Source organism: Alosa pseudoharengus, unplaced genomic scaffold (genome assembly GCF_046254945.1).
Source record: "Alosa pseudoharengus isolate Yale_2024_CS ecotype anadromous, Long Island Sound unplaced genomic scaffold, YU_APseudo_1.1 YU_APseudo_1.1_scf_23, whole genome shotgun sequence".
Classification (NCBI taxonomy): Eukaryota; Metazoa; Chordata; class Actinopteri; order Clupeiformes; family Clupeidae; genus Alosa; species Alosa pseudoharengus.
The window spans coordinates 8,255,550-8,271,426 of NW_027468685.1; the positions used below are offsets into that span (position 1 = coordinate 8,255,550).

A 15,877-nucleotide genomic window follows, 5' to 3' on the forward strand; every position below is an offset into this window, starting at 1 on the left:
TCAAAAAAGGGCACGATATCACTATTTGTATAAGGGCAATTCCACACAAAACTGTCACATCCATATAACGCCAACTAAATACCATGGCATTGTGTTGGCGTTATGGATGTGACAGTTTTGCGTGGAATTGGCCCATAAGTTATTTGATGCACCCTCCAGCAGCCCTTCACTCCCACTTCCCGCGGCCTATTATTTCTTTACGTGTAACCGTTCGTAACAACTCCATTATTTCTTTACGTGTAACCGTTCGTAACAACTCCGTTATTTCTTTATGTGTCACCGTTCGTAACAACTCCATTATTTCTTTATGTGTAACCGTTCTCCACTCTATCTCCAAGAGTGCTTTGAATGCTTTGACGATATGAATACGACCACAACGCTGATTCTGATTCTAGCTACATGCATTATTATGACCCTGATAACTCTGGTAGCCCGAGTCATTATATTTGTATTTTTTTTCTACATCTCCTCATGGTTGAGGAGGCGTTATTCAGGATGTGGCTGACTGTTCTGTTATGTCAATACGGACAGGAAGCACCCACTGCTGATTATTAAGAAATCAAACTGAGTCATCACACCCCTGATGACTGCCTAGAACTAACATGTCACTACAGGCAGGTACAAACCTACCCACAGACAGACCGCAGGTAGGGCCAGAACCCTACAATAATATGGGTGAGTCAACAGAACTAGAACTGAACAATTCTACTGTGAGTGACTCAAATGGCAGGTGTGATGATGATGTAATCCACACTGTGATTTAAACATGAATCAGCACTCAGTGGGAGATGTAGCTTTAGTAAGGGGCCACGCTTGGAGGTATCCACACATGAGTGCATCTCACAGTAAAGCTTCTTGGATGATAAATAAATTAAAGTGTGCGTGGGTGTGTGTGTGGGGGGGGGGTCTGTATGTGTGTGTGTGTGTGTGTGTGTATGTGTGTGTGTGTGTGTGTGTGTGTGTGTGTGTTTGAGTGTGGTTGTGTGTGAGACAGAAAGAGACAGGGATTAGTAAGTGCTTCCATGCGCTTGGTCAGCCATTCCTGCATGATACAGGGGCTTGAGAGAACCGCAGTCTATTCCCAAGGGCCCAATAAAGCTTATCACATCCAACAATCCGGCAGCGTGTTTACAAAGACTCATCATCTCTCCGAACAGTTCCCTTCAGGAACATTTTCCAGACGGTTCTTCAATCTATAAAGTGTTCCAGGACCGACAAGGGACCAAAAGACAACTCCTGTTCCAGTTCACAAACATAGACACAGAGTGAAGATGTGTTAATTGGACAGGCATTTAGAAGATGAAAAAGGACATGATAGTTCTAATAAATAATAAAACAGTTCTTAGAAGAAGACGGTGGGTGGAGACAGAGGAACGCACAGTGGGGCGGGAAGAACACAGGTTCCCTCTGTTGGTCCAGTGAGTGCTAAATCATGCATCTTATCACCAAAACAGTCTTTGAGCGCTAATTTGAATCCAAAATGCGCACTACATATGGCTACCGTGCTGCAGGAAACACGCGATGAGAACAGGGTGGTCATTTATTCCCACGCCGCACGGCCCAATGGGATTTGTAGTGCTTTGCTAAACATCTGGAGAAACATGACGGAGGTTGACTTTAAATGACAGTTTGACGTCTGTGAGTTTCATGGAAACTGTGTCACTTTAAACTAATGAATGTACTGAGATCATCCTCATCTGTGCACTAACCTTCCGGTGCTTGTGTGTAGTGTGGTGTTGCAAGGTGTTAAATTACAAAAAAAATTGGCCAGCTCATGAAAATAGCATTAGTTAGTGTGTGTTGGTATTAATGCATTGCATTCCGCGTTGCCTGTGATACAAATTAGCGCCTTCTCTCTCTCACACACACACACACACACACACACACAAATACTCATTCTTTCATATGCTCATACTTTAACACACACACACGCACGCACACGCACCCACACACAGGTCAGGTTCTCATACCTGGCCTGAGCAGCCAGCCCACGTGCTCTGCTGGGTCTCTCTCTCTGCCATTGGCTGCCGTGACCACACAAGTTAAAAATGCATATACCCTGGCATTAATGATTTAATGTCCCTGTGAAGCCCAGAGCAGGCATGTGGCAGAGGTGAAGACCACACCAGGGCTACACTGACCGTCTTCATCTCAACTCTACATTCTAAGCACAAGGTGTAGCGCTATGCTATGCTGAGCTCTGCAGTGAGCACCAGTCAAAGCAAAACATCCAGCAACATTCTATTCCCAAAGGTAGCAAACAGGAATGGAGTGTAACTTTTGTGGAATCACTGGGAGAGATGTAGGGCACTGAACTATTGACTAAAGCAGTTTTTACAAAACAAACCCTTGCTTGCAATGCTTAGGTCAGGGATGTTCAGTAAATCAGAGGGGGGGATATACAGTATACTCGATGGCCCATGGGATGCAGAAAGAGGAAAGAACAGAGGCCGTACTCCAGTGAAGGTCAAACATACAGCATAAGGATAAAACTCACAAGGAGCTTTTATTCTCTTCAGTCTGAAACATTGCATGGCTGTGTGGTTGCTATATGCATTTTCTGTTCATATTTTCTTAGAAATATTCCAATATGAGATGCATACATGTGGTGTGTTTTATCTAAATCTAACAGAGCAAGAGTAAACCTTCACTTTGCAACATAATCAAGCAAATTATACAGACAATATACATGTCTTCACGAAAATTTGCACACAAGCAAGATTTGCCATTCCTCAAAGTCCCACGTGCACTGTGCTTTATCAAAGACTAATATGCCAAAATGAAGCACCAGCACTTAGGACACAGCTGAAGAACTAAGGCAACACCTTAGAAACAAAAACTCAGTCTGAGCCCATTCAAGTAGGTAACAGTGCTGTCTGTTGGTCATAGGTTGCAGTGTGGAAAGGGGCAGAGAGAAGAGCAGTGACCCACCATACCTTCAGCAGAAGACAGGGGGCGCTACCTGCTCTCAGTGAGAGCCGATATTGACAAGACTATCTATCTGAGTCTGAGAGGGCCACTGCTGCATCAAATGTCCTTGAAACCGACGTGCATCAAACAACTACAGGGAGAGCTGGTCAGCATTCTGCTGCTGGACTTGCTACGTGCAGGACAGGGATGTTACAAAGCTATATTCCCAGTCATGAGTATATATACGTGCAGGAGAGGGATATTATAGAGCGATATTCCCAGTCATGAGTATATATAAATACATATATACGTGCAGGAGAGAGATGTTACAGAGCGATATTCCCATTCATGAAGTGTTGCAGCTTCAGAGGCCTGTATATAATGACACATGTACCAACCCAACACACATAACATGCACTTAACAGACACTTCCTATGCACTTAACATGCACTTACCAGGCACTTACCATGCACATCCTATACACTTACCAAGCACATCCTATACACTTACCATGCACTTCCTTTCTTCTTTCCTTTCTACCTCATTTTTCATTCAACCGCTAGCTCCTTCGAGCACACATTGACCAGTAGGCTACTTAAACTTCTGCACTCGCATCCTCTGGTAGTAGTATTTATTGCAGTAGTATTATTGCTACCTAAGGTCTCCTTGGCAATGTACTGTAGCTTGAATGTTATTTCTCATTTCATAAATTGTTTTGGATAAAAGGGTCTGCTAAATGAACATGTAAATGTAATGACTGCTAGACTGTTAAAACAATGACTGCTTCTGCATTCAGCAGAAAGCAGCTGTATTGAACTTTACAGAACTTGGTTGGTTTCATCTGAATTACAGTTTGTTATTATCCAATTCAACTGTTTACATACAATCTCTTCTAACCTTTCACCCCACGTTTGCTTTGTAAAAATATTGATTAGCCTACTTCAGCTTTATGAAAGATCACTGAATTCTGTTATATTCAATGTCACTGAATTCTGTTATATTCAATGTCCAATTCAACCTTGATTTCATAAACATTCTCAAAGAATCCATCAAAGATTTAACTAGTAATTTAATTAGGCTTAGTTGCGATCCCATGACATGCATGGTGCACACATCTTACACATCCCACCTCCCTGTCCCAGAACCTTTCACTCTAACACACAAATCAGATTAATGTTAAAACCACTCAGACCTTCCCTTACTGATTGAATTAATGTAATCTCCTCCGTTCCCGTTCTCCACATCGCATATCGCTTAGGCCTAACTATTCAGCCTGATTTAAAGAGCAAAGGTTTGTTTTTAACACCTAAGCCCAAATAAACAAACAGGTCAGACAGACGACACGCTAACCTATAAAACCCACAAGTTCAACAGTTAGCTTATAAATACCAAAACACAAAACACCTCCATGAAAATGCGCGTGGTTTATCGTAACTTAAATCCAAAACCAATCTGGCTGATGGTATATACTGGACTTTCGACATTGCCCTATCCGGCGCCTGTCTTTCTCCAATGTCAAGTTCGCCAATAGCGTCATCTGGCATTTTTTTTATCCTTGTGATAAACCACTTCTTGTTTCTTTCCACAGCACGTTTGTGGATGTGCATTACCCTGTTAGTGTGCATGGTTATCGGTCTGTTTGTGATGAGCAGAGTAGAAATAGGACCCGGTAACGACACTGTACAGCGGAGCCGGTCTTACCTTCACCTGGTACATGGGCGCCATGACAGAGATGCTGCTGTCCTCCCCTCGAAAAGGACCGCTGCTCCCAACGGAGCGTATTCTTCACGAAGCACGAGATATGCTGCAACCGAGACCGGTTTGACTATGTAGGAGACTGGCCACGTTTTATATTTCCAATAAAAAATCTTACGCACGCCATTTCAGATCGGCTTTAACACAGTTTTAGACAAGGCTACATGGCTATTGCAACCTCAACGACGTCTCCTTAATTCGCCCCCGTTTTTACCTCGTAGGCCTATATTAAGCCTTGTTCAGTTATAATTTAAAAAGCAATGGCGGGCTCGGCTTTTGTTCCTTTCGTGGGCTAATCTGGGTTAGTAGGATATTGCTGCACCGCAGACTCGCTGGAGAGCAGTACTCCCCCATCTGCAGCGCCAGGCCTCCCGTGCCTGCATCCCGTTGCCGTGGTAACGAGCATCCCCTTACATCAGCACCTTTAAACTCACATCCGCTCCTCCATTAGGAAATCAGCCTTCCTGCCTACCGGCTTGGATTGGCAACATATTTTATTTCGAGAAAATGCCTTTCCTGTCACCAGGAAAATGTGTTGTTGTACATATTTCATAATTCCAAATATTAATTCCGATTTGTCCCACACCCTCGTAGCCTATTCAACAAGGCCTGCAGCTCTGTAGCCTAAATCTGACAGCTAGCCCAATGCGTCAGCTAAGTAGTTCTTTAGTGCATTCACTCAAAAGATAGACAGCAGCCATGCCTAGGCCAAACAAATGAAGTTGCTGTTTAAAATTCAAACGCTTATGCTTATGTGGTAGAGAGCTGTGGAATGACTGGCAAAACAGGTGTTGGCAGATGCCACATGGCTTTCTTCTACTCACAAAATGACACTAGCAAACCCATTACAGCATGCAAAACAGGACTGTCATATTTTAGAGTAGCCTAACCTACATCAGAGCAAGTGACACCCCAACAGATTATCATCCTAAACGTCACGTTTCTTGTGATTTACTTAATGCTAATGATGCAAGAAAATGGCTATGAAAAACAGCCATACATATAACGGAGGACCTGAATAGAGTTCCAAATAAAGGCATTATCAAATTAATTCAGAATGTTTCATAAATATCATGTCACTGAAACGAACAATCGCACAAATTAAATGGATAGGTAAATTGGTATATATCTCAAACAAAACAGTGTCAACATATTTTATCATAAATAGGCTATCCTACTCACACTTATGCGAACCAATGCGTCCATTACATTGACTAATCTGGCACTTCTGTCTTCAGAATTCTCTCCACCATTTAACCTAATAAGAACGCCGTCGTTCAGCTGAAATGCTAGTTAAAGCTTAAATGGGGTAGCCTACACGCCTGCAGATCCAAATGGAAGGTGCTTCTCCAACAGCCTGGATTCCGGTCCGTGGACACGAATGAGTTGGAGGAGAGCAGCCTACCACCTGATCTGCCTTAAGCCACGCGCGATTTGATTGTTCACGTAGGCTATGGTGATGGAATAAATACATCGTTTCAGCAGGCAACAGATGACACGCATCCCTAATATCAAATGTTTTGCTATCAAATCTCTACTTCAAATAGGTGCATTTAATGCAATCAATAATATGAAATTCCTGGAATTACTTTCAATTCATATAGGCCTACCTACTTTGTTACTGACTAGGGAATAGAAACCCATTAGACCTTTGTAGATGTAGCAGGGTTAATGGTTGCACGGATACAGTTTCATACCTCCTTAACAAGGTATTAGGTATCATTAAACCTAGATTATTAGATAAGGTGTTGTACATTAAATAGAATAATCATTTCATTTCCCCCTAATTAATAACGAATAACTAAATATATTTTTTATAGCCTGCAACGAACAAACTACAAGAGATGTTCTGAGTCTACATGCAACTGATAGGGCTGTCATCATCAATCATGAGTGCATTGTCAGCTATGGCAACCTACATGTTTGTATGTGATACAAATGTTTGTGATTCTCTTAACAAACATCAGTGTTATCTGTCATCACCCAGTGTACAGACCAGGACCCTCACCACAGACTCCCTCATCAGATTTACATTCCATCTCACCCCACCCATTGCACTCTGCCAAGGAGCTGCGCAACTTGTGGAGGGGGACGTTAAAACGCTTGACTTTGTTAAACGTTTTGCTGAAGGGTTAGACCTAGGTGGAATTAATATGTAAAACATTAAAACAATGAAGATAATTAGTAATTTTCACACAAACTAATTAGCTCTGCTTTATACCAGTGTTTTATCACTGTTTATAAATTTCCATGGCAACAACTCTCTCTCTCTCTCCCACTCATACACACACGCACACTCATCAGCACATACACAATGATGCAAACATAATAAAATCCCCTCGCAGTGGTCCTAATCCCGACCAAAAGTCGCTTAAAATGTTATGAGAGACCGTCCACTCCCACATCTTATCGGTTTGGCTACTGATTTACTATCATTTGTATAGGTCCCTTAATAAGTAGGCTATTTTAGACAAACGACTTACTGCCAACATAGCCCATACGTTTCATGACGCTTCAGCTCCTATAGTACCTACAACTGTTGTCTGCCGTCTTAAGTGAGTTAAGCGAGTAAAGTTCTTTGACTTATCATTTCTGATCCATTTTACTATTCTGGACGACTGACAGACATTATTGCTTAAGTTGCAGAGAGATAACACATCAGTAGGCTACCCACACGCACACAGTCTATAGACACTCGTACTCGCGCATACACACACCCACACTCATACTTTTTACACATCACCGTTGACGCACCAGCCACTGGGGCGGCGCCTGCTGATATAAATCGGTGGGTGAACATTTCTCAACTCCAGCTTCCCATTTCAGGAACCTCTTCTCCACCACTGCTTTCTGCCTCCGGACCGGTAAGACTTCAGTGAATACTGACTATCTGTCTGCGGCTTAATGATATCCTACTGTTTAATAGATCTATGCGCTTTTGTTTCTGTCTGTACAACACATTGTGGGATACTTGCCACGTCTCAAAACGACAAAAAAAAAACGACAGCTCTGTTGGAAACATGCTGTCATTATCACATTTGGAATGTGGATTAGGAAGAGGTTCGAGTCTTAACACGTGTTTAGGCAGCACGACTCTTACGAAGGGCAAGCTCACGCACTTCACACCGTTTGTGTGGTTTTGACAATTTGCATCGTCTAGGCCAAGCTACATAAATGCTCTACTGTATTTTCTCTCTCCGTCACATTGTAACTCATTGGTCAGCCAAATCATGTTCATGATCTGTCCCTGGCTTTTGCATTGATACAAACACCTTTAAAAAAAAAAAAAAAGTTTTCTTAGCAACTGCTCTTTTTTTGCCTGTTCCCCTCGTTTCCTCATTCTGCTTTTGCCACCCCTCCTGGTCTGACTCATTCTCTCCGTATGTCCACCCAGCCCCCCGTGCCTCTGTGTGTGCAGTAGCCTAGTTGAGAAATCCCAACACATCCCAGCATGTGGCTCAGCAAAGTTCTACTGTAGAGTTAGCCAAAGGGTGTGGCTCATGGGAATGATCCTGGGCCTGTGTGCACATGATTGCAGTGGTGCAATGTCTCAGGCACTCTCTAGGGAATGTGTAAACTTGTCATCTTTGCTCTTCTTATCTTCATGTGTTACTCTCTCTCTCTCTCTCTCTGTAAATCAGAGCTGATTGCTAACATTCCTTCATAACTATTGCAGTCTTTCCTAATAAAAGTGATGAAGTTGTCTCAGACTCCCCTCCTGGTTTGCCACTGACACACTCTTTTGTGTGTGTTTTCCAAGTGTCCCTTAATCCCATCTCTGCGTCTTGCAGTGAGTGGATGTTGATTTGTGGATTTGTGGTATTGTGTGAGGCGTTTGACGTAATTTTGTGAAGAAGGATATATTCTGGGCATTATTCATTCAGTAATCACGTGGTTGTTTTTTGCTCTGAATCACTTAAATTGACTTCTGTCACGTAGCACAAACGCTTGCTTTACTCAGTACCTTCTTTTGACTACAATGGAGGAAATAAAACAATAACATACATCAGTAATGAAATATGAGGTCATAATCCAACGGATCATGCAGACCAAATATAGTGAACATACTATAACAAATGTCCCCTTTTAGTTTAGTATTGATTGTGTGTTTTTTTTAATTGTTTGATTATAATATTGATTATTACATATTTATTATTAAATGGAGAAATGGTATCACCATAATTAAATCTCTCTTCTTTTCTCTCTTCAGTGTTTAGCTTTAAACTGCAGCCATGCCGTCTGACCTGGAGAAAGCGATGGAGTCCATGATCATGGTGTTCCACAAATACGCTTCCAAGGAGGGCGACAACAACTCGCTGAGCCGCAGGGAGCTCAAAGACCTCATGGAGAACGAGCTATCTGGCTTCCTCAAGGTGTGCTCTCCTTTTTTTTCTTTTCATCTGGCTGTCTGCTATTCTTGTCACTCGAGTCACACTCTGGATGCATTGTCAGCCCATATCTGTGTCAGTCCTAAACGGCCCCCTCCTTGGCTGGATCACAGCTTAGATGTGACCTCTCCGCATCTTACATTCACTGGAGTGTTAAGGAGTAGTGTGCTAATCTGTATCTTTTTTAAGTTATGGTCTCACACAAAGAGGGAAGGATGTGAAAAAGTGTCTGAAAGACACATAAAGGCCGTTGAGAAGATGGTGGTGGTGATAAGGATGGTGGTTGTGGTTGTGGTGGTGGTGGTGATGATGGTGCAAGTGCAGGAGATCGCAATGTCATTTTTATTCTCTTTTTCTCAGTCTCAGAAAGACCCTGCCACAGTGGACAAGATCATGAAGGATCTGGACGCTAACGGCGACGGCCAAGTGAGCTTTGAGGAGTTTGTGTCTCTGGTGGTTGGCCTGTCCATCGCCTGTGAACAGTGCTATCAGATGCATCTCAAGAAAACGGGGGCCAGAAAGTGAAGGAATCAAAGAGGAGGAAGAGGAAGATGAGGAAAGAATGGAAGCTGAGAGAATATAGGGATGAAGAAAATTGTCTGTTTTTTTGTAATTATGCTGTCTAATAAAATGTCCTTGTTGTTTACAGACTTTTGAGAAACAGTGTCTTTACTAAGGTGCCTGTGTGTGTGTGTGTTTGTGTGTGCATGTGTGTGTGTGTGTGTGTGTATGTGTGAGTGTGAGAGAGAGAAGAGAGGGAGAAAGAGAGGGTGTGTGTGTGTGTGTGTGACAGAAAGACAGAGAGAGACAAAGTGCAGACCGTGTGTATAGGAATTCTCGGAATTCCTATATCTCGGAATATAGGAATAGGAAATAGCGGTGTTGTAATTAGCATGCACTCCATAAGAATAGAGTTGCAGTGTTAAGTCTACAGAGGCCTATAATGCTCCCATCTCATCTTGCTCCAACAGTCATAGCATTGCCATTCCCAGAGCATGTATGCCCAGGTGGACACTGAGTAATGTTCGTTACTCTTATTCATTGTCCATGAATACTTAAAATTTTTCACATAGAAAAAAATCCGTTTCACAAGGTCACAGAGTACTGTTGGTCATGAAAAAACTAAAACAATCAGTTTCACCTAGCTCAAGTTGTTGCAGCCAGCAGCTAAAGCTGCCTGGCAGCCCGAGTGCTACTATGGAGGCATTGTCATGAGGCACCATGTTCATGCCCCCAGATTGTAGCGCTGTAGCTGCCTGGCTCGTCGGATTTCTCCTTTAACAATACTTCAGTGTGATTTTTAATAAGCAGCCCAGTCCAGTCAAAGCAGTCCACACTAGTAGAATTGTGCAGTTTATAACCTCGGAGCAAAACCTCAATTTACAGTGAGACAGCAGGGAGTTGTCAGGGAGGGAGGGACAGGATATACACTCATTTCCCCGGCATCCCTTGAAATCTCTGCAGTCCTCTATCTCTACATATTTGCCCTGTGAACCTGGGTTGGGCTTACAGCATGCCACGGCCAATGACTGTTATTGGTTTCAAGGCAAACACACACCCGTTGCTACACTGCAGTGGCTTGGAGAAGTTGAGTAACTAGAAGGAGGCCTATGATTACCACACCCGCTAAGCATTTTTATGTTAGGGATTCCCCTCTCAAATAAAGTCATATTTTTACTGTCCCTCACTAATTCCCATACACAACACAATAGGCTAAAGGTATTATGATTTCTTTGTTTTGATTTGTCATGACTTCTTTGTTTCGCCCATGTTGGTTGAGAAGTCATGAGGTCACGGACAAAGCACATGTCAGGCTCTTCAATTATCCACAACACTGACACTCTCAAGCCATGTGTGTGTGTGTGTGTGTGTGTGTGTGTGTGTGTGTGTGTGTGTGTGTGTTCTCTTCCATTGTCACACCACTGAAGGCACACTTCTGTTACCCCATGTGCCATGGCCCTAGGGCTAGGCAATGGCTCGGTCATGAAACCCTCATGGGTACTGAAAACATCACATGCACATCACATTTGTTGTATCAGCTGAGACCTTTTAATCCCCTACAGGCAAGAGGGGTCAAGTGCCTAAGAGTCATCATTCTGACGTCACGCCTAGAACTCACATCTGTTGCCTCATCTTCACATTCCAAAGAAAAACAGCAGTTCATTGTCTTAACGCTTGGAGCTGTAGCTTAGAGGTGCAGTCTGTGACTGTAATCCAATACACTTTTTGTCAAATTCAGAGAACTATCTTCTAACTAGTGTCTATAAATGGTCCTGGATCTGTCAATGGGAAACATAGTGGCTCAGACTTAGCCAATCAACAGGGTTGGGTCAGATTAGTTTGAAATGTAATCCATTACTGACTACTGATTACATGGCACTCATGGTAACATGGTAATCAGTAACATAATCAATTGGATTACCCAAAACATGTAACATAATCTGATCACTTTCGGATTACTTTTTACACAACTTGCACACAACATCCTTGTTTTCCACTTATTTTCCACTGTCTTTAATTCAAAGTGTGGTGATATTGGCCAAGTACTGAACACATTTTTATTGGTCGATGTTGACGCTGATTTGAACCTTTTTCTTGTCAAGAAACTACACAGGCAATTGGATGATAATGATAGTGTGATGATAGTGGACAAACAATTTTTGTAATCTGATTACGTAAACCAGATTACATGTAATCCATTACTACCCAACCTTGCCAATCAACACTTTATGTCAGATACAAGAAAGGGATTGGTATCATTTGATTGGCTGTTTAGCTCTAATTTCAACAACATTTCACACTGCAAAAAATGAAATCTAGCTTTTAGTATGAAAAGACTACCTAGCGCGCTCTCGAAAGATAATTTTGACTTTGACTTATTTTAAGGAGTCTTATCAAGACAAATTTACTTAACACACTGGCAGACAAATTTTCTTGTTTTTAGGACAAATTTGCTTAACGCACTGGCAGAAAAAAATGATTGTTTTCAGGATGAGATGTCTTAAAAAAAAGTCAAACTTTTCTTAAATTGAGTCAAATGATTTCACGAGAAAGCGCTAGGCTCTTTATACTGAAAACAATACAAACTATTTTTTTTATCTTGATATAAGATTAATAATCTTGGTTAGATTTGATTAGATAAGCAGTGTTTGCAGTGCAGCAGAATTGTGAGTTGCTTCATTAACTCTTGTCTGATGTTGTCTTATCTGCCTCATCTCTCATCGTCTAGTAGTATTGATTGATGTATATTAATTCCCACCTAAGGTCTCTTCGGCATTGCTGCCAGAATGTTTCTAAGTGACTTTGGATAAAAGTGTCTGCTAAATAAATATATATAAAATATAACAATCTGCACTGTTCCAAGAAAAACAGCTGTGTGCTTAGGTGGTAAAAAGTCGCTTTAGATTTAGCAATGCAGACAGAATGCTGTGTAGGCAACTACAAAGAGTGTTGAAATCATTGCACTTTTTAAACACACACAGTATTTTAAATGCATGAGACAGGGCTTTTGTCTCACACATCTTACAGCTGTCATATTTCATGTTGACACTACGTTATTAATTTATAGCCTACACTTGAGACAGAAGTCTTGTGATATCTCACCAGATATTTTGGGTAACTCAACCTCCTTAAATGCTGAGTGGGAATATCTTTGTGGGAGTTCTGTTGGTAGTGTAGTCATTTGTGTCTTCTGTTTCTATTATCTATTTATTATTCTTACCTTCATTCTATGCATGCACTGTGGATAGGCCTACAGTAGCCTATTACATGCCATCAGGTGGTTAGTTTAAACCTTGTACAACTGCACCTATTTAAGTCTAATGTTGAACCATTACCTGCTAAACAAACTGAATTATAAAGAGTCAACTGTTCATTCTCCAATCAACATCTACATTAGCTCTAGAAGCTGAGACATTGCCTTGAAAGCAAAATGATTTTTCCCCCACACATGCAGCTCTCTATCTTACCACAAGATGGCAGGAAAGTGCAACTGACAAGTTCACACACCGTTAATCAGACCTTCACTAACTTGTAACAGTACACTTGTAACAAATTGTGTTCCTAGATGTTACAATAGATGTATTCTGCTAGTTTTCTTTCTGCCTGCTTTGTTTTTTGCTAGCCATGTTTTGATTACATAATGGTTGTGCTGTAGGCCTATATAGGCCAACAAGGTACCTAACACATAATTTTGGATAGTTTTATCAAAATTAGATTCAGCCATTGTCTGTCTGCATTGGAAAGGCTTTGTGACAGTTCATGAATTGTCCAGTAGCAGAAAGCAAGACCTAGGCAAACAGCCATCATTTGCATATTAAATGCTGACCGTCTTGATTTACATACTGTTCCACTGGGCACTTATGAAAACAGAGAGAAAATAGCTCTGCTTGGACGAGGATAATGAAGAAAGAGAACTCTCGTTTAGAAATCTCCTATTAACACACTCTTCACACCTAGTCTAAGCTAGCCTACTGTTGGAACTAGATTCACACACACTCAATGTTTCCCAAAGAGCATGATATAAAAATAGGTTTGGAGGGGTTTCCAAGATGGCAACCGTGTAAGGTGTATTATGTGGCTTTATACTTGGTATGTGCTTAATACAAAAAATAGGTTTGGCTAATTACCTACTTTACAAAGTTAGACTACATTAGGTAGGCCTAATACTGCTACACCTGTGATAGTCGAAGGGCAATGCTCCGGTGACTGCGAAAAGGCCTCAAGGAAAACGAAAGGGGGTCTTGTGATGGTTGGGCGGGTCACCGACAGCGCCGCTGTGTTCCCAGCGCTCAGCCCAGTGTACTTGAGTTGTTTTGAATGTGCGAGGCACCGACAGGAGGGGGGCAGAACTTGAACTAAAGATGGCGGACGTAGAAGATGAGATACGGTCTGAACCCTCTTCTCTGCACCCCGCGGGGCCGCGAAACGGAACCGGTGTAGGTTCGGTGAGTGGTACCAGAGGCCAGAACATAACAATGGTGACGTCAGGCCCACGAATGGTACGGATTGTAAAATCGGAATCGGGCTATGGGTTCAACGTTCGTGGGCAAGTAAGTGAAGGTGGACAACTGCGAAGTATCAACGGGGAACTGTATGCTCCACTGCAACATGTCAGCGCCGTGTTACCTGGAGGGGCTGCAGACCGAGCTGGCATATTGAAGGGTGACAGAATATTGGAAGTGTAAGTCTGTTTACTTGTCAATTACGTCTACGTCTAAAAAGTTTTAAACGATTAACGTTAACACGAGCTACTGCTAGCTGGCTAGCAAGACAAGTAGCTGACTACTACTAGCCATACCATTGGTTGGCTAACCTGTTATCTAACATTATCGCTAGCTAAGTCAAAACAAATCAATGCAGCACCTACCTAGCCATAACGCTAATATAACCAAGTTACTAACGGGTTAACACGTTCAAGCCAAAGGTTTATGTACAACCCCAAGGAATGATATTTGTTTGTTTTCGCCCCGGCTTGACCATCAAAACATTTTGACACATGCATACTAACGTTACCATTCCCCACTATTTGCAGACCCTAACTAGCTATAGCTAACCAGTGGAAAAAAATCTTGCTGATTAGTTCAATTTACAGTATGATGTTATACATTTGACACAACCTAGCTGTTGTCATTGACCATTTACGTTTTTTCCCTATTAAAGTGCTGTTATGGGTAAGCATGTTTATGGGACGTGCATTTGCTATGGTGGCTAGCAAGCCTTAACGTTAGTGGTCATTCAGTTATCCTGAACCTAACGCCATACTTAGCTTCTAATTCTAGCCAACGTTACGTATTAAGTAGCTAACTTAAGCTCGTTGGCAAATCACCCAGTGTCAGTGGATTAGTGGTGGGTAGTTTTTGGTGTATTGAACGTGTGGCGGAATGTGCCTAGAAATAAAGCACTGGTCTATGCTATGCTGTTCTGGTAGCTAACGTTAGGTTGTGCTACGGGAATAACATTAACATGGTCTGTGATGCATCCCAGCTGCAGCCGCTGTCTGTTTCTCATATGCTAATTCATGAAATGAATTGGATTCTTTCGGTAAACACACGCTTTTACAACCACTGTGTATTTCGAGATCCAACGAAAGCTTCTATCGAGCTCATGGTTTTCAAACGGCACCTGATTGCGTCAAGTATTGTGTTATGTGAAAACGTCCGTCCACCGTCAATGTCAGCCAACCCAACCACTTACCGAGCTAGGATATTAAATGCTACTCACATACTCCAACCCCCACCCCCCTTTTTTTGCACACACGCTTCGAGTCCGCTTTTCACCCGAAGGAACTGCTCTCCCGCGGAGCCAACTGCAAAAGCAATGACGTAGACACACACACACATCCTAATTTTACCGCAATTAGTCAACACATCAGGTTAAGACGAGTTCATTGGATGATTGAGATCTATTCACATCCTAAGACTGTAGCACACTGTCACACTATGCAACACTATGCAACAAGTGTCAGCTTGTTTGCATAATCACCATTAGACGAGGTTAATCATTTTGTAGGATAAGATATTCGATGCAAATCGATGGTGTACGTGTATGTGTGCAGTGTCATGCTGGGAAGAGGTACAAAGACTCCCAGAAAAGGGGATGCACTTTACTCCTCATTATGCTGAAGAAAAGCACCAACTTAACCACACAAAGTCCCTTTGAAGGGGATGCTCTTCATTTATACGCTTCCAGGTTCAAACGGTCGAAAATTATAGGCCGTAAGAGACCCACCATTAAACCACAGCTTGTACCAGCACGGTGCCATGGTGTGGGGATGTGTGTGTGTGTGTGTGTGTGTGTGTGTGTGTGTGTGACCAACTGAGACG

At 42.2% G+C, this 15,877-nt stretch overlaps 3 protein-coding genes across 3 annotated transcripts in view; 2 read left to right on the plus strand and 1 right to left on the minus strand.

Annotated features, from left to right (window-relative positions):
* Positions 1–7,173, minus strand: part of trim46b (tripartite motif containing 46b) — a 26,127-nt gene extending 18,954 nt beyond the window's left edge. Inside the window, exons 1-2 of the mRNA XM_076301666.1 lie at positions 7,149–7,173; positions 5,848–5,954 (exon numbers count right to left, since the gene is read on the minus strand). Coding sequence (XP_076157781.1) covers positions 5,848–5,954; positions 7,149–7,173 — 132 coding nt within the window. The remainder of the gene's footprint in view (positions 1–5,847; positions 5,955–7,148) is intronic.
* Positions 7,174–7,405: 232 nt separating this feature from the next.
* Positions 7,406–9,703, plus strand: s100a10a (S100 calcium binding protein A10a). The gene is made up of 3 exons (XM_076301252.1): positions 7,406–7,529; positions 8,876–9,038; positions 9,414–9,703. The coding sequence occupies exons 2-3, from the start codon at positions 8,898–8,900 to the stop codon at positions 9,576–9,578; spliced, it is 306 nt and encodes a 101-aa protein (XP_076157367.1). The 5' UTR covers positions 7,406–7,529; positions 8,876–8,897; the 3' UTR covers positions 9,579–9,703.
* A 4,178-nt stretch (positions 9,704–13,881) lies between these two features.
* The window catches only part of snx27a (sorting nexin 27a), a 42,453-nt gene continuing 40,457 nt past the window's right edge, over positions 13,882–15,877 (plus strand). The window contains exon 1 of the mRNA XM_076301253.1: positions 13,882–14,235. Coding sequence (XP_076157368.1) covers positions 13,916–14,235 — 320 coding nt within the window. The 5' untranslated portion in view covers positions 13,882–13,915. The remainder of the gene's footprint in view (positions 14,236–15,877) is intronic.